Source organism: Aotus nancymaae, unplaced genomic scaffold, assembly GCF_030222135.1.
Source record: "Aotus nancymaae isolate 86718 unplaced genomic scaffold, 86718_ANA_hifiasm-v0.15.2.pri h1tg000067l, whole genome shotgun sequence".
NCBI classification, from domain to species: Eukaryota; Metazoa; Chordata; class Mammalia; order Primates; family Aotidae; genus Aotus; species Aotus nancymaae.
Window position 1 is genome coordinate 36,900,929 of NW_026988482.1, and position 23,488 is coordinate 36,924,416.

The 23,488-nt window shown below is 40.0% G+C and overlaps 1 protein-coding gene across 16 annotated transcripts in view; it reads right to left on the reverse strand.

Moving 5' to 3' along the window:
* Positions 1-2,002: 2,002 nt before the first annotated feature.
* The window catches only part of CADPS (calcium dependent secretion activator), a 472,594-nt gene continuing 451,108 nt past the window's right edge, over positions 2,003-23,488 (reverse strand). For 14 of the 16 annotated variants that reach the window (XM_064367286.1, XM_064367297.1, XM_064367289.1 and 11 more), the window contains 2 exons: positions 6,387-6,491; positions 2,630-3,249 (listed from right to left, as the gene is read on the reverse strand). In XM_064367286.1, coding sequence (XP_064223356.1) covers positions 3,070-3,249; positions 6,387-6,491 — 285 coding nt within the window. In that variant the 3' untranslated portion in view covers positions 2,630-3,069. Of the gene's footprint in view, positions 3,250-6,386; positions 6,492-23,488 lie in introns of all 16 variants that reach the window. The other 2 variants (XM_064367295.1, XM_064367298.1) reach the window with 1 other exon arrangement.

Genomic DNA, 23,488 nt, shown 5'->3' on the forward strand with positions numbered 1-23,488 from the left:
GGGTACAGTTTGGGAAATGGCATGGACATGGGGTCCTTGGGGTCCTCGGTATGTTCTATTCCTCAGTTAGGTAGTTCTGCAAGTGTGTTCACTCTGTGATAAATCATTGAGCTGTAGGCTTAGAATTCATGCACTCTTCTGTATGTATAAAAAAAACTAAAAAAAAAAAAAAAAAAAAGGAAAATGGCTCAATATACCATCCCAAATAAATGGAAAGGAATATCAAAGCTGTCTTCTTGGCTTTGCATTTGTGGTCAGCATAAACTGAGGCCAGCAGTGGTAAAGGATAACTTGGTCAGTGCTTTCTGATGTGTTCTGCTGTCATTTCCTTACCAATACCCCCTTTTCCAGGGTTGCTGGGGTTGCTATTTAATAGGATTCTCAGTGCAAGGCAGTGAAATCTCCTTTTGAAGGAATTTTTAAATTTAACCTTGGCTTTGGAGATACAGTCTTTTCTGGCTTAGTTTTCCTTATGACTTTTACATCGTACCCTTTGGTTAGTTATCTAACTCATTTACTTAGCTCTTCTCCAAGGCTCCCGAAGAGTTTCCTCCTTCTGCTAACTTGTATACACTGGACAGACGTTCTCTCTTTACTTTGCATGTTTTAAAATTGTAGGCTGGGTGCAGTGGCTCACACCTGTAATCCCAGCACTTTCAGAGGCCAAGGTGGGACAACATCAGGAGTTTGAGACCAACCTGGCTAATATAGCAAAACCCCATCTCTACTGAAAATACAAAAATTAGCTGGCATGGTGGCACATGCCGGTAGTACCAGCTCCTCGGGAGGCTGGGGCAGGAGAATCATTTGAACCCGAGAGGCAGAGGTTGCAGAGCCGAGATCGCACCACTGCACTCTAGCCTGAGTGACAGAGAGAAACTCCATCTCAAAAAATAAAAATTAAAATAAAAAAGTAATTGTTGCAAGATATATGATTTCATTTTGCAACTCAAAAAATAATAAAAAAGTGTTTTAAAAATTCTTGGCTGTGTTATTCTGACTTAACTATGTGCCCCTGAGCAATCAAAGTTTGTCATACCTGAAAGACATATTCCCACCATTTGTATTAACAGTTTTATGCTCTTATCGCTGGATTAATGCTTCTGCATGGAGTTGAGTAACTACTGGGCAAGTTAGTGTAACCCTTTTGAACTTAATTTCCTCATGTATAATGAGGATAGCAACAGTTCTCTTCTCTTACAGTTGTTGTGAGATTTAAATGAGGTAATACACGCAGAATGCATGGCATAACAGAGTTGCTCAATAAACGAGAACTCTTTTTGTAAGCCCACAAAAGACAGGACGTACTGATGCTTTGCACCTGCAGACCTCAAGTAAACAGAGCAAGACATGTTATCTAAAGGGGTTGTTTTGTAGAGAACAACTGGCAACCTCTCTACCTGGTCCAAAAGTAGCTGTTTCCCTAAAACCTCAGTCAGCTTCCAGGAAAGATCAGCCTGGTTTAGTGACAGATGCAAATAAAGCAAACAAGGCTACAAAATGTTTAATTTCTTACAAACCTAGGTGATTATATTGCAGACAGGGCCTGAGGAGCGATTAGAGTACTCCATATCTTAGAGAATCTTGTAAAATGCTTTAACAAATATATAAGAATCATATATAATTGGCACACACTTTGTTTGAATGCAAACACTGCTGTTAAAGTGGTGCTTAAAAACAGTTTGTTGGCCTTCTCTTCGTACAGGAGAAACATTTCTCTCGTTTACACTACTTACTTGCTTAGCAAACCCTTATTTATCCTATAATGCAAGCGTAATCTGTCCAACATGTCCAAATGCCCACGGATTCTGAATTAGTGGAGTCTGAATTAACGGAATTTTAGGCAGTCTCTCATGGAGAGCTACGAGCATTTGAAAACGACCCACTCCAACAGTTTCAAGAACACTCTATATAAATTACCTCTTCCCTCCCCTTTCCTATTTCTTCTTGTTGTGTTTCAGTTCTGGCATTCAAAGGAGACAGAGGAAGACAGACCCAAACGTATATTCTTAGGACATTTGAATATTTATTGAGAAGTCACAGTTTTCCACACTCCATAACTGTAGGCTTTATATAAGGCAAAAGCAAGATGGATCCACTACTTTACATGGAAAGAAATAGCTCTGCAGCAAACCCCAGGGTTGTGCAGTTACGGATCAAAATGCAATGTACATGACAGATATAAAAAACAGTGTGGAACAAAATAATTTAAATTATGGTTACAATCTACTGAAGGAAATATCCACATCTTATTATAAACACATTTTTAGTCTAGGATTGTAATTTAAATATTCATTTTTTTACATACACAGTTACTGAGACATAAAAGCAAAATAACATTTAAGAGGAGAAAACTTTGACAGAAGACAGTTGTTCTGAACCGTGTGCTTGATGTTAAGTCATGATAGGATTGCCCCCCTTGCCATGGCAATTAAGAGAATCAATCCATTGATATGTAGCCATCCTTTTTTTTTTTTTTTTTTTGCTAATTATATGAGTAAATGAAAGGATGGGTTAACAAAGACACAAGGGGTTCATTTTTTAGTTTTAGGGGAACAGAAAGAATCAAAAGTTGATTGTTGGAGACTTGCCTTTTGTTTAAAAAAAATAAAAACACAAAGCAGACCTATGTGTTTTAATTCATTTATTTATGTACTCATTTAATTAACTGGCATCCACATATGTGAAACAAAGAAGTAAATGTACTTGATGTACTCACACTCACACCCATTTACCATCAATGCACACACAGTACATGAATGAAGCATCATTGATCTTTGCTGATAACAGGGACACACCTAGTGGCTAGACTATGTATTCTCCACAAACAGTATTTAAAGAATGGTGCTTCATATTGCTTGTAAACATATAGACATGGAAATCAGGAAATCAGTGGATATGAAGGTCATTTGCTAATCCTGGTACCACATAGCTAAAATGGCAATTGTATTGATAAACATCTCATGGGCATGGTAGTTGACAGAAAATTCCCTAATGGGTTTCACTAACAGACTAAGGACATGCACTGATTACAGGACTCTGTCCCAGTGGACTCTAGGACCAAATGGTCTAATCATCTTCTTCGTCTTCCTCATCGCTGTCCTTCATGCTGATCCCCTGCAGTCCCCCACCTTCGCTCACTGATGCTGTGGCTTCCTCTACAGTGAGACGGTTCCGGATCGTTTCATAGGTCTTGCTGTTTAAAGTGGAGTCCAGGACCCCTTGCAATCGGAAATCTCTGTATGTTTTCTAAGGAGAGAAAAGATAGAGTAATAAGAGAGATCTCATCTCCAAGATGGGGAGGGAGAAGGTAAAAAGCAGGTAGGGGTGTGAGAGCACTGACCTTTAGCTAAATATCACACTTTATGCATTGTCAAATAAAAAGCCACTGCACTTAGATTTCGCTTGTATTGAAATTTACTTGTATTGAGATTCTTTGAATGGCAGAAAATGAGAAATAGTGACAGGATAAACTATATTAGATGAGACAAAGCAAAGAACATAAGCTTGTGTTTATTCAGTTCCATAAAGGGAAATGTTCCATAATTGTTTTGGTTCATTTTTGTGGACTGGTTCTTTCTCTTAGGTTACTGTAATGTAATATGATAGACAGTGGAAGGGGCTGTAACATATAAATAATGGATTGAGTGATTATGGTATTTTGTGATTTCTGTTGCAGTCTGGTTTTAGTATTTTTGAGTCTTATAACTGCATGAGCTGTACTGATATCCCTCTGTCTCATTCACAAGACAGACATATGTATGTTGGTATATGAAACCTATTACAGGCAGCAGCAATTATGAGAAAGATGGAGCACTAATGCCTCATCAATATGTTGCAGGCATGTGACTCATTTCTTATCTCCTTGGGAAAGAACTGTATCTATTCTGTTCACGACTTTATGGTCCAGGGAAGAAATTTGGCTCTTTTTCAACAACAATGGCTTGGTATTACTGCACCACAAGTTCTTTCTTTGTTCCTTCAGGCGGTTTCTCTCAGCTTTCCTTAGGTATCTCAAGGACTGTTTTTCTAGAAATCCTTCAGTGTTAATTGAATATGACCAGAAGCATCTGGCTGTTGTCTACTTCATAATTTTTTTTAAAAGGTCTCTCTCTAACTACTACTCTCCTCATCATACTGAATATCATTTCAGCTACTGTTTGTTTATCCTATTGATATATGAAACTTGCTAAAGGGGCAAGACAAGGAAGGCTAACATATATCAATACCACTCCCATCATTATTTCTATTGTTAATAGTTCATCTAATGCGGTCATGGTGGCAAGAATCACAATGTCAACCCCTCTTGAAGGTCGCATGTTGTAATCACTGTAGAGTTAATGAGTGAACCCAGTTCGGCTTAGTGAAGTCCAATAACATAAAAGTAATCTGGTTTAGACATTAAATTAGGTTATTCTCAATCATGCATCAACATGCAAGGCTCGCTGAGAATAGGAAGCTAGACAACTACGTGTTTTCACTTTGATGGGGAAGGATAAGAGACTGAGTAAAGGTTAGGCATGCTGTGGACCAGATTTCCAGACAATTAACTTAAATTTTGGTACTTTTCAATCATTTGTTCTGTTGCTACTTAGAATAACATAATTGTTGCCAGAATATGTTAGGGAAAATAAAGGTAAAAAGCACTTGAGTACTGTTTCTTTTATTCAAATTTGAGAGCGGTGTGTTTACCAACTGGACTCTCAATGCCTAAGTGCAGAGACCACATCTAGTCATTTTTGAATCCTCCATCTGGTAATATACAAGTAGGGGCTCACCTAATATTTATACAATGTTGGATGAATGAATAAATGCTGTTGAATAATGAATGAATGGATGAATAAAAGAAGTGGCTGTTGATGCAAGAAAGAAAGCCAATTATCCTTGGAAATTTGCCCTGGAGGAGGAGGCCTCTGGGTGATGTTTTTGGTTAAAAGGTTGTGAATTTGGCTTCATAGTTCAGAGTTGTGGCATTAGTTAAGCGGAACCCACTTTTTGCTAAAGTTGAAGGGGTTCCTTTGGCAGTGACATTTCTGTATCCCTTCTCTGTGGTTCATATCACATTTTTTTTTGGCAAAAGGCTAAGATTAAACCTCTCCTCTGACATATTTTTCCTTCATAAGATATTGCTAATTTCCAACATCAGTTTGGGCATAACAGTAATGGGAAGATAATTTTTAATTATTAAAATTACACCTTCATTTGATGTCTACCCAATAAGGGTCAAACAGAAAATTTCCCCAAAGTGTATTTATGCACAGAAAATGGAATTCAAGTGGTCAGGCAACCACTTGACTATTAAGCTGGTCCTAAGAAACTGAAGTTAAAAAATGTGAAAATGAGGCTGGGTCCCTAGTCTGAGTGTATACATTCCTTTTTTAAGAGCTGTAATACACTGCTGTCTATAACCTTTCCTGAGCAGATGCTTTGTGAGATCAAATGCAGATAATAATAATTCTCCTTAATTACACACAACGGAACAGCAATTGGTTGTAAGTCAGCACTGGGGTAAAGTGCTGATCCAAAAGAGACAAAGAAATGGGTTGGGGGTGGGGTGCCCAGGAGTGGGTACTGCAGGGACTTCTGGAAAACTGTTAAGAAATAGACATTCAGCTATGTTTATCGTTAAAATATTTTAAAGGACTCTGTGCTTTGAATGAGATTTTTGCATATGAATGTTTTAAAACCCTCTATGGTGAAGCATCAAATAGAAACTGAAATGATCAAAAACGTATTTACCCCCTTCTGTGATCTTATTATTTCATGTAAACCACTCAGATTTCACGCTGAAATAATTATCATTAGTCCAAGGCACACACACAAGAACAAGGAAAAAAGCTACTTTCAGGGTATGTTATCTCACCTTTGTGATCCTTTACATTTGATTGTATACACACACTGTCAGAGGAACTACTTCAATTAACTATGAGAACAATATTGATTTGCATTCTGATAATAGTCACAGGACATATTTAGAAATAGCTGGGGGTAAATATTTCTATTAAATTAATAGTGGCAAAATTTTATTTAATTAAACCATAAATGAAATTGGCAATTGATGTGATTAACATAATGGCACCAAAAGCCAGTTTTTGAAAGTCTAATGCAAAGGACACGGTGGCCCCTGCAGTATTTTCGCACAGTAAAAACATAAAGTATTTTTCCTCTCTGGAAAAAGATATCAAATTCATTTGTACTAAATTCCTTTTGCTGTCTGAGCAGCACATTTATCAGGCATCACAAAACAATTGCATAGGTTTTTCTTGTATGAGATGCTATTTTATATGTAAACTAGTATTTGTGGTAAGCAAGCTCTGCAGCTTGCCAATAAAAAGTATTTCAGTAAGCTATTTGCAAAAAAGACTCATTATTTTTTTTTCTTTTACCTTTACCATCCTAATTAGTGTTTTCAACTGATAAATGTGAAGCTGTAAGTCCATCCGGTCCGTCAACCAGGTGCAGATCACGTTCATGGAGCTGTTGTACCATTGCTGAAAAAAGAGACAAAAGTTCTCCAGCCAACACATCATGGTGCATTTATAGGGCAGAGAGGAAGCAGGCAATGTTTGAGTACCCCACTCTGTTCCAGGAGGAAACAAAACGGTTAATAGAGATTAATGAACATTAATTTATACAAAATTACAAGGTACTGGATACGGGACCAATCTAAGAGAGACCAATTTGGACTTTGAATCTAATAGAAGTCTTTCATGATAGTCATTTCCTGTGTTTCAATTCATAGAGACCATCTTTTGCTCTTCTGATGATCTTTTTTATTGGTTAATTTTATACCAGTTAGATTGAAGATACTGATTATTTTCTAATGTCATTGTCTCTGGTGCCCAGAGAGATGAGAGCTTCTCCACTGGACCAACTGATGTTCTTTGCCACTTACCGTTTGAAAATTCCACACCCTGTCTGCTAGAGTACAATTCTGGGAATTGGGCTGAGCGCCTTAGGAATTTAGGGGCAAGTTCATTTTCATTTACCTGATTGAAGAGTGCTGATCAAGACAATGAATGAGGATTTCTCTTTAAGGGCCAAACTGTACTCTGGGCAGCTTATGTGCCCTTACATTGGCTGTGCAATCTGTTTTAATCTTAACACCAAAAAATTATGGAAGATGAGAAAAAAAACTATCTACAAATGAGCTCATTTCAAGCTGTTGAAATCATACTTCCCCTTAAGGGGGTTAAATTTTGCTTCTTGTCTGTGAAAAATGCTTGAAGCTGTGTCACTTTAGACTGCCACCCCTGTGGTGCAGGAAGTCTCTGGTGCAGTATAATTTTGCAGTACTGCTCATATATTCATAAATCTCACTCGGAGACATATGAACAGTGTTATGAAGTGTCAGTATGAAAAAAAAATCTAATCTTTTAAACTTCACCAGGTTTCATTACGCTCTGGCGCTTATACCAAACAATTTACAAATAAAATGAAAAGGTGTGGATGGACCTATATATTTATTTATAGGGCAACTATATGAACTGTGCACAGAAAAGATGCAAAAAAGAAAGACTGGTTAGAGAATTGAGATGATGCATACTCTCATGCTAACCAATACACACGCACATGCACACGCGCGCGCGCACACACACACATCGCACACCAGTGGGGATTCGAAAAGCATAAATAAAAACATGTTTCTGATGGTAACTCCACCCTTTCTCACCTAAAGATCATCCAAAATCAGTTTATGCCTAACACTCACAGTTTTTCCGAAGCCTTGTTTCTGACTTAATTTCTTTTAAAAAAAATTAATTTAGGTTTTTACTTGCAAGGTAGAACTGCCAAGTTTCACCTTGCAAGAAACGACACAGTCTCAGCCATGGCGTACAGAAGCCCTCTTTGCAATCTTTCATTTCAAGGCTCCTTCCTCATCAGAGCCAATTGTGGCTCTCCTTGGAGCCCAGCCGCAACAGAGACCACACTACCCCAATCGAGGCAGCACTGCAGCCTCACAGCCAACTTCTGCTCTTTTAAAGATCATGGAGGCGAAACTGTCAGTTTTAGGAACCTTCTGTCCCTCCCCAGGGAGCAGGAGGGGTAGGAAGTAGGAATTTTTTTTTTTTTTTGAGATTTACAGTTCACTCCATGGAGGGAGGTGTTAGCTGGGGTCAAGCTGCTTCAGGCATGGACAGGTTTTCCCCTCTAGGGGTGAGAACATTTTACTGAAAAATTTTTTTTGGTAGTGGTTGTTGGGGTGTTTTTGGCACCTCCTGCCTTGGGATTCTGGAGCTTTTGCTGTCACTGCATCTGGGTTTGTTAAGAAGGGGTGCCGGGACAGGGTGATCACTGGGTCACTGGTATTCCTGCAGCCCTACCTTACTCCTGGCAATTGGTGGCTCTCTTGTGGTAACCTCAGGCCTCAAATTCCACATTTACTGGCTGTAGCTGACATGTAATTGGGGATGGGGGGCTCAAAAGATCTATTTTGAGAGCTACAATCAACCTCCCCTTACCCCCAGCCTCCTGGGATTAGAAGATGACCTTCAGGCAATCCTGGCAACCTCCTGGCCAAACCTACCATTCCAGGGTCTCATGATGGGTACATCTCAGGGACACAAAAGAGGAGTGTGGCACTCTGGCTTCTAGGCAGAGGTGGCATTTTGCTTTGGCTGTGACAACAGGCAAACCGGCGCTGGCTTATATCACTGCCAGCAAGCCTTGTGCAACATGCCTTTTTCTCTTTGCTGAGAGACGTGCCACCTTTCGGGAAAAAAAAAATAACGCAACCCCCTGCCACCCCTCCATTTGATGTAAGCAGTTCCCACTCTTGTAAATGGCTTTTGGATAGTAAAAAAATAAAAATAAAAATAAAAAGGTAGGAGACTATCAACAATCTTGCTCGGCTGCTGAAAGGGTAGGGAGGTAGAAATTGCATACAGCAATGGATCAGTGCATCACACGCAGCCTCCCACCCCAGGAGAACAAGAAAGCCCTGGAACATCCATGCTTTCCTTCCTGGATCTCACATCTAGCAAAAGAAGTGTAAAAAATGTATGATGCCCCATTGGCTACACATTTAAAGAGGCAAAAGGGAGTAAGTCACTCCTTTCCAAACCTTATGCTCAGGAGATGAAATTGGAGGCACTTTTGGATGCAGCACAGTGCTAACTTGGTTTTTCCAGAAAGGCGCTTCAAGGCATTTGGATGTCAGAAAAAGCAGGAGGCACTGCCTTCTAGAACTTTAAAATGTTAGAGGTACAAAGGATCTTCCACATTATTTGTTGTAGAGGAGGAAACAATGGCCCGGAGAGGTGAAGTGACTTGCCCAAGGTCACACAGTGAGTGCCTCCAGAAGCAGCATTTCTCCAGGATAGCCACTGTATTGAAACAGAGGACTGCCTTCTGTTCTTCCTCCCTAAGGGATGGAGTAGTGTGTTTGCTGGTCATGACAGCCGATCTTGCACACATCTTCCCAACTTCGTATTTAGGGATATCACATTGATAGCTAGAAATAGGCCTTCGTGGGGGTTTTTCATCATGGGAATTGGCAAATGCCACAACCAGCGCTTTCTCCCTCCCAGGAAGCCAGTCATTAAACATTTATCAGCACAATCCTCGGTGCCTGGGTTGTTCTGCTCCTCCTCACAGGGGCTTACAGTGCGTATTAATCGGGTTTGCTTTATTGGAGATGGATGGGAATGCAGCAGATGTGTTTTGATTCTTCGAAAGAGGAAATAAATAAAATATTTTAAGTTCTCCCCATTTTGTTTAGTTCTTGGTTCAGATATACCTTTTCCAGAGCTACCCTAATACCTGGGCACTAACTTGTTGGCAAAATAGACTCTAAGTCTGCAGAAAAAAGAATTGTGGGCTGAAGAGATGTACTAAGTATTCAAGTGCAATTTTGATTTCTTTACCGCCTCACACTAATTCAAGTATATTAATTTGAAGCTTGCTAAATAAAGCTACTTTAATCCTAAAAAAGCACTAAAGAGAGAAAACCCCCAACAGTCTGGGCACCTTTAAAATATGCCCTCTGGTGATAATTCTGTGAAGGTTTTGAACTTGTCACCCAAAAGGATGCCCCGTATAGGCGACAACAGGGCCGTTGGAAGGGTAGGGACTTCTTCAGTGGCTGAACTGGATCTGAAGGCTCTATTTAAAAGGAGCTGGCAGGCTGATCTAAAAATTTGCCATTTAATTCTTCCTGCTTTCCACAGTGTAGTGGTTAAGAGCACAGGCCCTAATACCCACCTGGGTTTGTGATCTTGGGCAAGTTACTTATGTTCTCAGAGACTCAGTTTCCTGATGAAACTGGGGACTAACTAGCTTTTTTCTGATGAGTAAATGAAATCATGCTCATAAAGCACTCACGACAGCATATGGCACATGATAAAGCCTCAATCAATGTTAGCTACCACCACCTTCATCACCTCTACCACCACCTCCACCACTGCAATAATCATCGTCATCATCATCGTCATCATCATCATCTTTCTCCTCTCCCTCTCTCAACCTAAAAGATTCCAAAAAACAAGGGAGAAAGCAGAACACATTACCAGGGAAAGCCATGTGGTGGTGAAGAAAACTATTCCCATTGGAATATTTCTGGAATTGTATGCATGCCTTACAGGACACACAAGTAGCTCCTTAACCACGCAATTGTGTTGTAACGTTGTTTTCTGGTAGATCATCACCCAAATTTTGGGTTCATAAAGCACATTTTAAACTATATTGACCCAGATTTAAGTCTTCAATTAAAAAGATTCAGACACAGAGTGAGTGATTTCTCAAACCTGTGGGGTGAATTGCAGCTTCAGCCTATGTCAGCTACTTACTAGCTGGGTAACCTCAAGGAAATTACTTAACACTCTGACCCTCAGTCTCCTCTTGGGGTTAATACGAGTACTCACTTCACGGGATTACCGTGAGCATTAAAAGAAATCATTTACGTGGAGTGCCTAGCAGAGTGAGTGTCACATAGTAAGGACTCCATAAAATGTACCCTCTCTTGTTATTCCTCTCAGAAACATCAAGGATATACTTTCTTTTTGTTTTTCTTTTTTTGTGACAGAGTCTTGCTCTGTGTTCAAGCTGGAGAGCAGTGGCATGATCTTGGCTAACTGCAACCTCCATCTCCCAGGTTCAAGTGATTCTCTTGCCTTAGGCTCCTGAGTAGTTAGGACTATAGGCACGAACCACCAGGTCCAGCTAATTTTTTCTATTTGTAGTAGAGATGAGGTTTTGTCATGTTGGCCAGGCTGGTCTCGAACTCCTGACTTCAGGTGATCCGCCCATTTCGGTGGCCTCCCAAAGTGCTGGGATTAGAGGCATGAACCACCACACCCGGCCCATGGACATACTTTTAATATGTAACAGAAAGACATTGTTTTGATCTTCCCTTTCTAGTAGAAGCTTAGATCATTAATATCCTGATGCACTTGGGTCACCCATTCTGCCCTACAAACACAGTGATTTCATGTAGAGAAATCCTTCAACATGAAATGTTTCTTCTCTAACATTTGGGTTCACTAAGGCCAGGATTAGGGTGAGGCAGTGAGGCAAGGTTGTACAAGTGCAGGATCAGATCCTGTCTTTAATTAAAATTTTGATATTTCAGTCATCATGGATTTTTGACTTTTGCACTAATTTTGATTTTTTAAAAAATGTTGTATTAAAGTCTTATCTTGATTACTATATTTCTTGACCCTCCCTTAAATTTTGTGATCGAAAAGTGGCTCATTTTCCTCTCCCTAGTCCCACTCTTGGGTTCACTGTTCCCCTGGAAACTTCATCCCCTGGAAAGGATGTAAGTTTGAGAGACAACATGAGTAATTAACACCTTATTGGACAACATAGGATTCACAGAAAATGGGCTTTCATTTAGCTCTGGATAATATCTCATCAGCTATATAGAGTATTGCTACAATGATTGCTACTGCAGTTATGTCTTCTGTCATCATAGTCACCTCCATTTACATGAGTCTTAATTCCTGACCCCCAACAGCTTGATGTTAATTTGATATCCTAAAAAGACATTACTGTTAATGGTACATTTGTTTTCAGAACAAGCCATATATCACAGATGAGTGGCAGTGGAAACAAGGAATAGTGGCTGAGAGGAGATAGAACCACTCACGGTATTTTCATACTCACTTGTCACAAGGGCAATTTGTCCCTTTAACTTACACAAACCAGTGTCAGACCAGACTATTCCATAGGACTTTAGAGTCTACTGTTTTCAGCAAAGTACTACTTTGTACAGGATTCTTAATACACACCCATATGCACTCACGTGCATGTACAATTCATAAAAATAATTGCCTACTCATTGAACATGAAGCCTTTTTAATGTGCAGGGAATACACAAAGTGTATTACAAGCATTATATAGTTTAATCATTGAATTGAACTCAAGATGTTGACACTATTAACAGCCTCGCTTTGTAGATGAGAGGCAAGAAAGTGAGGCAAGGGCATTGATGGGTTACATAAGCAGCCTATGGTCACAGAACTATTAAGTGGTGGGACAAGTTTCAAGTTGGTTATTTACCATGAAATCTGTCTAAGTTGTTTGTATTCAATTGATACTTTATAAAAGTAATGGATTGGTTACACAGAAACAGCTCTAGTCCTAGGTGTCCCTAGAGCAAATTCATTGAGCTCTGAAGTTCTCAAAGAAGTGTGTGGGTAGGACAATGCTGTCGAATCTGTTTTTCTCAGAGCCTAAACTTGGCTTGGTGTTGAAAAGATTCTACATTTTATGAGCATAGAAAGTTGCTAAGGAGAGTGTGGGGACTCAGGGGCATCCCCATGGAAAACCACTCAACAGCCTTAAGAATTGATAGATGAGAGACAATCATTGCTGACTCTTAAGAGAAATGATTAGAAAAAGGTGAATAAGGCTTAAGGCTACCACTTCTTAACTAACATTAACATATTTTGTTCTTCTCTCTATCATCCTACCTCCAATTCTTATTTTATTTTAGGTTGGTAACTCATCAATTGCTAGTGGGAGAAACTAGAAAAGTTGCCTTCATCACAATGATTGAATATTCCTAACAGAGTTTCAGAGATAGAAAAGCTATATAACATGGATCAAAATTTCTGAAAAATTACATATCACACGCTTTAAAATTTTTAGTGAATATGGAGAGCAAAATGGTAGAGCCTTTTCATGTCAAGGGAAAAAACTGTGTCATGTGAAATTAAAGATGTCATCAGGAAGCACTAGGAGAGAAGAATTTTAGGCAAAGTCACAAATTCAGTGAAAATAGTCTAGTCCAAACTCAGTTCTTCCTGTGTTGCTTTTTTCTTCACAGGAAAATTTTATTGAAGTATAACACACATACTGTAGTAAGTACTTTTAGCAACACACACACACACACACACACACACACACACACACACACACTCTCCCAGCAAGACATGTTGCCCCATGCCTATAAGTGAGAGAAATAGCCCAATATCATAAAAATGAGCTCTTTAAAAAATAATGGTGTTTGGCCTAAGAACCAATAACCATACCGCGCACAAACACACATCTTCACACACCTTTTGTGATTGAAAACTTGTGACTCAGTCCAATGTATCTCCATCCTGAGTGATAGCTGAAATTCACTAGGAACTGAGTTCTGTTAGTTCATTTCTGAACATGTATTTCCTTTGAAACTGGCAAGTTCAAGCCATCTATATTAGGAAGACAAAGCATTAAATGCCTGGGCAGTTCATGTCTAAATTCTCAACAGTGCTGTAGTTAAATCTTTATCATTATCCATAGTTTCACTTCACAGATAAGGAAACTGAGACTCAGGAGCAAAGTGGTCTAGCAGCTAGCAAGAGATGGAGCATAAACTTAAAATTCTGAGAGGTCCTGTGGCTAAAAAAATGACCCAGACCACTTGTGTTTGGATCCGGACAAATTCCTAACCCCTCTGTGCCTCAGTTTTCTCATCTGGTAAGTGGAGATAATAATAAAACCTACTTAAGATTAAATGAGTTATTTATGTGCCGAGTGCTTGTAACAGTGCCAGGCACATGCTAAACATTGGGCATTACTATCTGAGCCATGCTATCCTACTCCACTTCACAAATAAGAAATCACATCTCCTTGAGTGTGAGCTGCTCAGGGTTGTACAAAACTTTCTGAGCAGCAGGCCAGGCACAGTGGCTCATGCCTGTAATCCCATCACTTTGGGAGGCTAAAATGGGAGGATCACTTGAGGCCAGGAGTTTGAGACCAACCTGAGCAACACAGTGAGACCCCATCTCTACAAAAAATTTAAAAATTAGCCAAGTATGGTGGTATGTGCTTGTAGTCCTAGCTACCCAGGAGGTTGAGGTGGGAGGATTGCTTGAGCCCAGGGGTTTAAGGTTACATTGCTATGATTGTGCCACTGCACTCCAACCTGGGCAACAGAGCAAAGTCCTGTGTCTGAAAAACAAAAAACAAAACAAAACAAAAAAACCCTTTTGAGCAGCTTCTGTTTTTCTAAAAATACCTGAGCAAGCAGGTAATTTGGTAACTGCTTGGTAACCAATAGGTGTTTTTGAACTGAATGCTGGAGGATTTTTATCTTTTCTTGGGAAAATTCTCTTTCTCTAACCCAACACAGCCACACCTCAGAGAAACTGGCACAGCGTCTTGCCTAGAGGGGCTAATGAAATAACATTTTGTTTGCTGGCAAAGAGTCAAAGAGGAAGGTAATACTTTGACCATGCCCATGTGACTAAGTTCTTAATTTTGTTCTGGTGACAAAAGTGAACTATTATTTGTTAAGGGGAAAAAACCCCTACAACCTATTTAAAGTGCTGTATTGAAATACTGTAATGAAATATTTTATGTTTGAAGCTTTTAATGCGTATTTCTTCCTTACCAGTTGGGTAATTTAAGAACATGTGAACAGCATCATTCAGGGTTTCTTTACACTTCCACCAAAGTCCCTGTAGCTTCGTTAACCTAAGCCAAAATTCCACAGCCCCCTGGGTCTCTCAGGTCTAAGGATCACCGGGGATCTGGTTGTATTTGGTGTTCTAATCAAAGATTCACAAAACAACCCTGGCACATTCGAGCCATCTATGCCAAGTGGGCAAAGCACTAAAGGACCGCACACAGTTCAGAGAAAGTTTTCAGATTTTTTCAAAGCTCCCCAAGGGCTGAACAAATACTTCCTAAAAGGGCATATCATCCAAATGCATTCAAAAACTAGTACACCGTTGAAAGATACAACCTTCTGCCTTGAGTGTTGCTATAATTCAGGATTTCATCTTTCAAAAGCAATTGCTCTTAAAAATGGGTATTTCCCAGTCACAGCTTTAGGACGCGCAGTTAACAACATAAGGTTATAACTGGACACCGAAGCTCTAATCAGACACCAAAATCAGAGGATACAGATAATCAGAATGACCTTCCCAGGTGCCCTAAGAGTCATTTTAAGTTGAGGGTAGAATTTTTTTTTTTACATCCATATTTCTTTGGATACCTCAAAAGCCATCCCATTGAAGATTTTACAAAGCTATCGGTGCTGTGGCTCTTCAGGATGGCTGGGTCCTAAAGTTTGGATGGCATCTCCTCGAGGACTCACTGTTGGAGGGGTCTGAGACAACATGCTACCACCACAGTTTCAGAGACTATGGCTTTCTATAACTTGCTGCTGAGAGAATTCAGCTTTGCCTTTAGCCTTTTCTCATAAGGAACAGATAATGCAAAAGACAAATTAATTTAAACATATATTTAAGTTGTTACTGCTTAAATGTTTGCTGCTTTAATAAGAAGGTATAAGGAATTAAGCATTTGGGAACATTATTTTAACCCCTTTAGGAAGGTCCTAAATATCTTGATTTTTCATTAAAATAAGCAGTTATTTATTCATGACCAAATTTCAAGTCTCTAAAATGTGAAAAAAATTCAACAATAAGTAATTCTTTAGCATCAAAATTTCAGATGAATGATTAAAGGTATAAATCCGCATGTGGACTCCTGACTGAATGCATTGCAGCCTTCTAACCCAAGTCAGTCCTGTTGCATGGGGGAAATTTCAAGGGGAGGTAAGAGTCCAGAAGGATCCTTTCTAAAAGCAAATCAAGCAGGGGAGTTTAATCCAAAGCTTAGCTTACAGTAAAAATCTAGGGGTCTCTCTCTGGAAGATACATCTTGTGGGGATTTTTTTAGCTAGCCAAAGGCTGAATACAAATAAGTATATTGCTTCTGAATCAATCTGATTGTCTGAAACCCAACAAGTCAAAAATCCCCCTTTATCCTACCCAATCCCATGTTTCAATATGGTGGGTGGTTATCAGTGAGGAGGTGTGATAGTCTCAGAAAGGCTATCTTTCCTAATAATCATAAGATATTGCTGGAAATGGTGTACCCTCTTCAAATGAGAAAACCAAGCCAAAGTTCAACTGATTGATATCAACTGAAAGACACAAAGACACAAAATGGGGAAGCAGAGGCACTGTTGTGACTTTTCAGTTAGGATCACTACCTCCCACCCAAAAGCAAATAACACTCTTCCAGTTTCCACAACCTGAGTAAGTGCAATTATACTTACTCAAAAGAGGGACTTTTGAGTATAGATGCAACTCCACTTTTGGGTATAGATGCAAAAAAAAAAAAAAAAAAAAAAAAAAAAATTGAAAGCAGGAATCTGGAAGAGATATTCCCACATTCATGTTCATAGCAGTTTTATTCACAATAGCCGGAAGGTAGAAGCAACTCAAGTGTCTATCCGAGGATGAGTGGATAAACAAAACGTGGCGGATGCATACAATGGAATATTACTCAGCCTTAACAATGAAGGAAATCCTGTCACATGCTACAGTAGCGATAACCCTTGAAGACATTATGCTAAGTGCAATAAGTCAGTCATGAAAAGATAAACACTGTATGATTCCACTTACATGAAGTATCTAGAACAGTCAAATTCATAGAAACAGAAAGTAGAGCAGTGTTGCCAGGGGCTAAGGGGAGGGGGAAATGGGAGTTGTTTAATGGGTAGAGAGTTTCAGTTTTGCAAGATGAAATGACATCCAGAGATCGGTTGCACAACACTATGAATCTATATAATACTATTGAACTATACACTTAGAAATGGTTAAGACAGTACATTTGTTCTTATGTGCTTTTATGACAATTAAAAAAAAGATAATAATAAAAATCACTTCCCATACTTAAAATGAAACTATGAAACTTTGCCTAAGAAAGAACAGATATGTAGCAATGTACATATTCTAATCTGGCACACCCAACCATACTTTTAAAAAGCAAAAAAAAAAAAAAAAAAAAAAAAAAAAAAAAAAAATTCTTTGTAAGATGAGTGTGGTCATTTCATTTAATCCCAGGACTGAGGCAATATCTCAAACTCTCAAGGCTCCACAGAGTTTTGAGATGACGAAGAACAAAGAACAAATCTGGTAGCATTTGCTCAGTCATTTATTTGGTTTATTTAAAACATGCCACGGGGCCAACATTTCTAAATCTGTGAAATAGAATTAAATGAAACCCAGAGATGAGAACTGAGAATCCTCATAGAGGACTGGGTCCAAATAAGAGAAGGATGCATTTTTCACACTGTGTACCACGTCACCTCATATGTTTTCACCGAGACTCCCCTGTCCCTTGTCAACCAGCCCCCGCTCCAATTTTGCAAGCACAGATCTGCTCAAGCAATGCTCAGCCCTGAGACCCCAGTTGCCCAAAAGGGCAACAGCTCTCCATCCAGAATCACTCCCACCACAACAGACTTATTAAGGTTTGGAATGTGTGTTCAGGAAGCCCTTTTTTAGGAAACAATTAAGTAGAATTAGGCTAATAATGCAAGGCAGGCAAAGCTTTTGCCCTTTGCTGAAAAATAACTCCTACGTGGAACAGTTATACTAATAAAAATCATGCATTTCTTAAATGCCTCAAAATGATCTTTGCACCAAGCTCAGCAATTAACACTACCCCACTGAGGAGCATTTATTCCCCAGGCTTGGGAGGATTAATCTCCCTGTTCGCCCAACCAATGTCTTCTGTTGGTGAAAATACAGTGTGAGGCTTTGGGGTCTGGGAATAGAAATTTCTGCAAGCAGGAATTTTGCAGGAGGCTTAATTCTCTTCTCATCTCAGAGGGTGGCAAGTTGGGAAGGAAGGGCTGGGAGCCCCCCACCAGGCCCAAAGAGAGGCCACACCAAACTCTCTTCAGGCCTACCTGTTCTTGACCTCCAGGGAGGATGGGAAGGCCTTTCTTCAAGTGGCCTGGGCCTTGTCTACTGAGGGATTGTTCCCAACACCCCCAAACCCACTCTCTCCCTCAAAGTAGCCATTCATGGACCTTCCTCTGGGCCAGAAGCAATAGATACCCCAGCTCCAAACCTGGGCAGGAAGTGACCGCTGGGCAAAAGCGGGACACAGACCCTCCCGTCTGATGCTTTGTCTCCTTGACAACACCCCAGCTGGTGGCCCGAGGCACAGGCTTAATTTCTTTTCTTTCTCTGCCCACCCTCCCCGCCCCATACTTCTTTCCCTCTTTCCCTACACGCAAACGTACGACATCCAACATAAAGTTGCCGAAATAGCAATCTTGTCTCTGAATATATAAATTGCAAAAATTGATATGAATAAATCTGCAAGTAGCACACTGATTGTGGCACATTTTATCAAAAAACGGCACTCAGTTGCTTGGTGGCTGGGGAGGGGGTTGGTGTCATTACACATACAGAAAAACATCTGCAAACTCCCAGTTTCTTTACTTAGAACTGAATGGAGGCATGACCTCCTGTTCCTTGCCATGAACCCTGAGTTCACACTCATATTTTACATGTTACAGGAAGCCACAGCTCGCCCCAGGGGTGCTGCAAACAGACACGCAGAAGCCAGATGTAGCCCCCCCACTCCTTAATGCACCTGAAGAAGCCGGCAACTCGACATTCAAAAGCTGACATGCTCGTAGCTTAAGGTCACTTCAGATTTTGTAAAGAGGAGGACAAAACCAGGAATGCTTCTAGGGCTGGGCTGTCAGCGGGGAGGCAGAGGGATTACAAGAAACCTGTGACTCTGCCTCTTTCTGCCTTTGCTGGTAGTTTTTTTGTGTGTGAACAAGTGCCATACAACAGATTGAGCCTCGTATAAAGGCCTGAGACTGTGCAAGGGTTCCCTGCTGGGCCTCAGCTGTGCTTGCAATTAGCAATAGGCACGGAGTGATTATTGTTGGGGTAGCGGATGGCAATGCGAAGTGACAAGTTTTATGGGGGAAGTTGGGAGTGGGGATGCTCTGCAAGTTTCTCTTTCTTTCTTTTTTCTTTCCTTTTTTCTTGTTCTGCAAAATACCCTTCCTTGGGAGGCTGCAACCTCCTGTTTCAGTGAAAGCTATTTTTCTTTTTCCCTCATCATTCAAAAGAGTCTTAACAAAATTGTTGAAAGAATATTTTTCTCAGTGCTTCAGAATGCGGGTTTTCTAGGTCAGAGCTTCCTTGCTGCCCTATTTAATGTCAGAAATACCCATTTGCTTCAAATTAGCAGAGAGCTTGGAGTTGAGGGCAGGAGATTAAGCATACAAAATTACTCAGCAGGTGACAGTGGGGTGGATTTGGGGGTTGAGAAGTCTTTAAAACTGACTACAAGACATTATATACTTCTGACAAAAGAACATAGTAATCCTACCTGCTTGCTTTAACCACTGTTGTTTGCCTATTATTATGTGCTTTAATGCTCATGAGAGCAAAACTATTGCTGATACTACTCAATTACCATAGTAACTCACACCAGTGACCTCTTATCACAGGGCTCCCAGCCCAGCTGAACCAATCCAGAGAGTTTGTGTCTTTTTATTTATTTAAACGGTGACATATACTTGGACTGGAAAGCTCCAAACAGAGTCTACTCCTCTCTTTGTCTAGGATAAGAACTTGTTTTGAAATTTTGAGTAAGGGCCTTTCATCTTTTGATTCTGAGGTGGTTCGGAAGTTTACGGATTTGAGGCCATGGAATGCCTACAAAAACATGAAGACGCCGAACAATGCCCAATAAAAAGAAAAGAACATGTGTACATCAGAGACCAGCAGCCTCCCAGCTGCAGAAAAAGTTATGTTTCCCACTTGGCTCTCCAGCTATGGTCTCTCAAAGTTTGGTAGGAGGAAAACTGGAGGTTCTTCCTGGGGCAGCGTTGCTATCTTATCCTATCGGTGGACTAAATACAAACAAGACACACTGACTACTCAGAGGGATTTAACTCTAAGTTTTAAAAAGGAATTAAAAGTGACATTAGTATACATTTTTTTTTTTTTTTTGAGACAGGGTCTTACCCTGTCATCACCCAGGCTGCTGTTACCCAGGCTGGAGTGCAGTGGTGCGATCACAGCTCACGGCAGCCTCAACCTCCCTGGGCTCAGGTGATCCTCCCACCTCAGCCTTCCAAGTAGCTGGTACCACAGGCATGTACCACCATGCCCGGCTAAGCATACGTTTTTCTACCTTTGCATTTTTCACTGGCCTGTGAATATATATGTGAATACATATGTGCATACGGTATGCTGTACTCTGCATACTATTGGTGATTCTGATTTGTTGTGCTACATTAGCATATTAAACTCTCTGAGAAGTCCTATAGTAGAGAAGTCCATTTGACTTAGTGTTTTTCTGACAAAGTAACTATTCTTTTTTTTTTTAGACAGAGTCTTACTCTGTCGCCCAGGCTGGAGTACAGTGGCACAATCTCAGCTCACTGCAACCTCTGCCTCCCAGGTTCAAGTGATTCTTGTGTTTCAGACTCCTGAGCTGATGGGATTACAGGTGAGTGCCACCCCACCTGGCTAATTTTTGTATTTTTAGTAGAGATGGGGTTTCACTGTGTTGGCCAAGCTGGTCTTGAACTCCTTGCCTCAAGTGATCCACCCTCCTTGGCTTCCAAAAGTGTTGGGATCACAGGCATGAGCCACTGCGATTCTTCATGAGTCACTCATTAAATTCTCTCAGGATGTTTATATCTCATTGAATCTGATTTGGAAAAAGGTTCTATAGTGACATTAATAACATTACAATGGCTTATACCTGTAATGCCAGCACTTTGGAAGGCTGAGGCAGGAGGACCACTTGAGGTCAGGAGGTTCAAGCCTGCAGTGAACTATGATTGCACCACTGCACTCCAGCCTGGGTAACAAAGTGAAACTCTATCTCTAAAAAAAAAGTAAAAAAAAAAAAATAAATAAAAACAAAAACCCCAAAAACTAGCAGTAATAATAATAAAAGTAGGCAGGGAATAGTGACATGTGCCTATAGTCTCAGCTACTTGGGAGTCTCAGGTGGGAGGATCACTAGAGCCCAGGAATTTAAGGCCAGCCTGGGCAACAAGTGAGATCCTAGTATCTTTAAAAAAAGAAAGATAGAAAATATTTAGTGAGCACTTGTTATGTATCAGGCACTGTTCTAACCAGTTTATATGACTTAACCTCATTGACTTCTCCTAAAAATCTTAAGAAGTAATGACTTTTTAAATCCTATTTTACGTTTCTATAGTATATAATATTTATATGAATTTGTTCTTTATGAAAAAGGAAGAAAAAGAAATGTAATCTCATATGTAATAAACTGGTTTTTAATTTTTATGGTACTTTTCTTGCTTCTGAGCCTTCAGAGATTGTGAAGCCCATGGGTTCCATGATTTCTTTTTCTTTTCTTTTCTTTTTTTTTTTTTTTTGATACAGGGTCTTTGTCACCCAGGCTGGAGTGCAATCTCAGCTCACTGCAGCCTCGACCTCCCAAGCTCCAGTGATCCTCCCGCCTCAGCCTCCCAGGTAGCTGGGACTATAGGCGTGCAACACCATGCCCTAATTTATTTTGGTATTTTTTGTAGAGATGGGATTTCACCACGTTTCCCAGGTTGGTCTCAAACTTCTGAGCTTAAGTGATCCACCAGCCTTAGCCTCCCAAAGTGCTGGGATTATAGGAGTGAACCACCAAGCCCAGTAGATAAATAATGTTTTCTATAACTCCATGAATGCCCTATTAATATCAAGTTAAATGAAGAGGCAAAAACCTTCAAAACCCTCCCACCTTTGAACTCAAGGTACCCAAATATCAAAATATACCTTCCCCCCTCTATCTCTTTTGATTAGCCTCCAAGGCCCTGCTGCCTTGAAAGAAAGAATCTAACTTAGATGTCAAAATCAGATCTGTGCTTATCTGTATAACTTCTGAAACTGCCGAGTGTCTAAGAAATTAAATAAAAACTTAACCAGGGGTCAAATCCTGAATGAAAAATGGAACATGGGCCAGACACCAGCTGCTCTAGTAGCCCTGGCTCAACAGCAGGACCGATCACAGCAAAATCAGGAAAATTCGATTTTGTGACATGTTACATAGAAAAGTTTTGTAGCAAACATCAGAAGCTGACACCTTACTTTCTGCAAGCAAACAGGCGAACTGTGATATGTAAGAGAAAAGGAATTGCTCTCTTATGTACCTGAATTTCTCAGTTTCGACCATTTCTTTCTTCAAGAGACATAAATAATGAGCCCAATGTGATTAAGCCCCAATCAACTTCTAACTAAGCCTTGTATGCCACCTGGGTCTCCCAGGGCAGGTGTGCAGTTTGGGCATTAACAAACTGACCACTGTTAACAATACCTTTTACTGGGCCTATTTTTCTCTGGATATGTTGGGGGATTTATTCATAGGCCTCCTTGTGCATTGAGAAAATGGACCCCCATGCCTTTAGCCTCCATCCTCTCAAAGGAGCTTCCTGTTTTGAGAAAACGTATAGTGACAATCTGAATTTGCACTTTCAAGTCATCTCAATCATTTAAAGCTCGATTGTATCAAAAACAAAATTCCAGTTTGGGTGGCACATCTTACCACCCATTATCCATGTGAGCAGTGTGAATAATTTATCTGAAAACTATTCTCTGGTATGCATACAAGAACTTAAGATGTAGGAGAAGGATTCAGCGTATGAACTGAATTCAGATTGTTCACGAACAGCATCTGCCCACTCCCCTGATCGCTTCTTAGGTATGGGAACTGCATTTAGAGTGAACTGCATTAATTCGCAAGCAGATTGACGTAAGCAACTGAATAAGAAATTTGCATACCATATAGAAATGATTATAGAAATCATACTCTAAAATAAGGATTGTAACTCATGTACAGAACGGAAAGATAAAGTGGAGTGCCAACTTTGCCTTCTTAAAACAGGGTTGGCTAATCATATTAGGGCTAATTCCATAATTTGCACACATTAAACTTTCTAGAGTCATGAATCATTAGAGTTTTGTGAGCCAAAGTTGAAGTTCTTACTTAGGAAAATTCAAATTGAGTTTAGGGAGCTGGTTTCCTGGGCTGAGACGGTTTTCCTCATTACTCTGTATGTAAAAAAAAACATGGTCTACGTATGTACATAATTTCCAGGCTATTACATGGAAAAGATTCAGGTGAATAGGTAAACGAAATGCTTTACATCAAACCACACAGCTGGTTTCCAAGCAGATAATGAAAGGACACAAATATACCATCTAGAAGGTACTGTCTGGAATCCCAGAATTTGAAGACAATAAGACCCAAC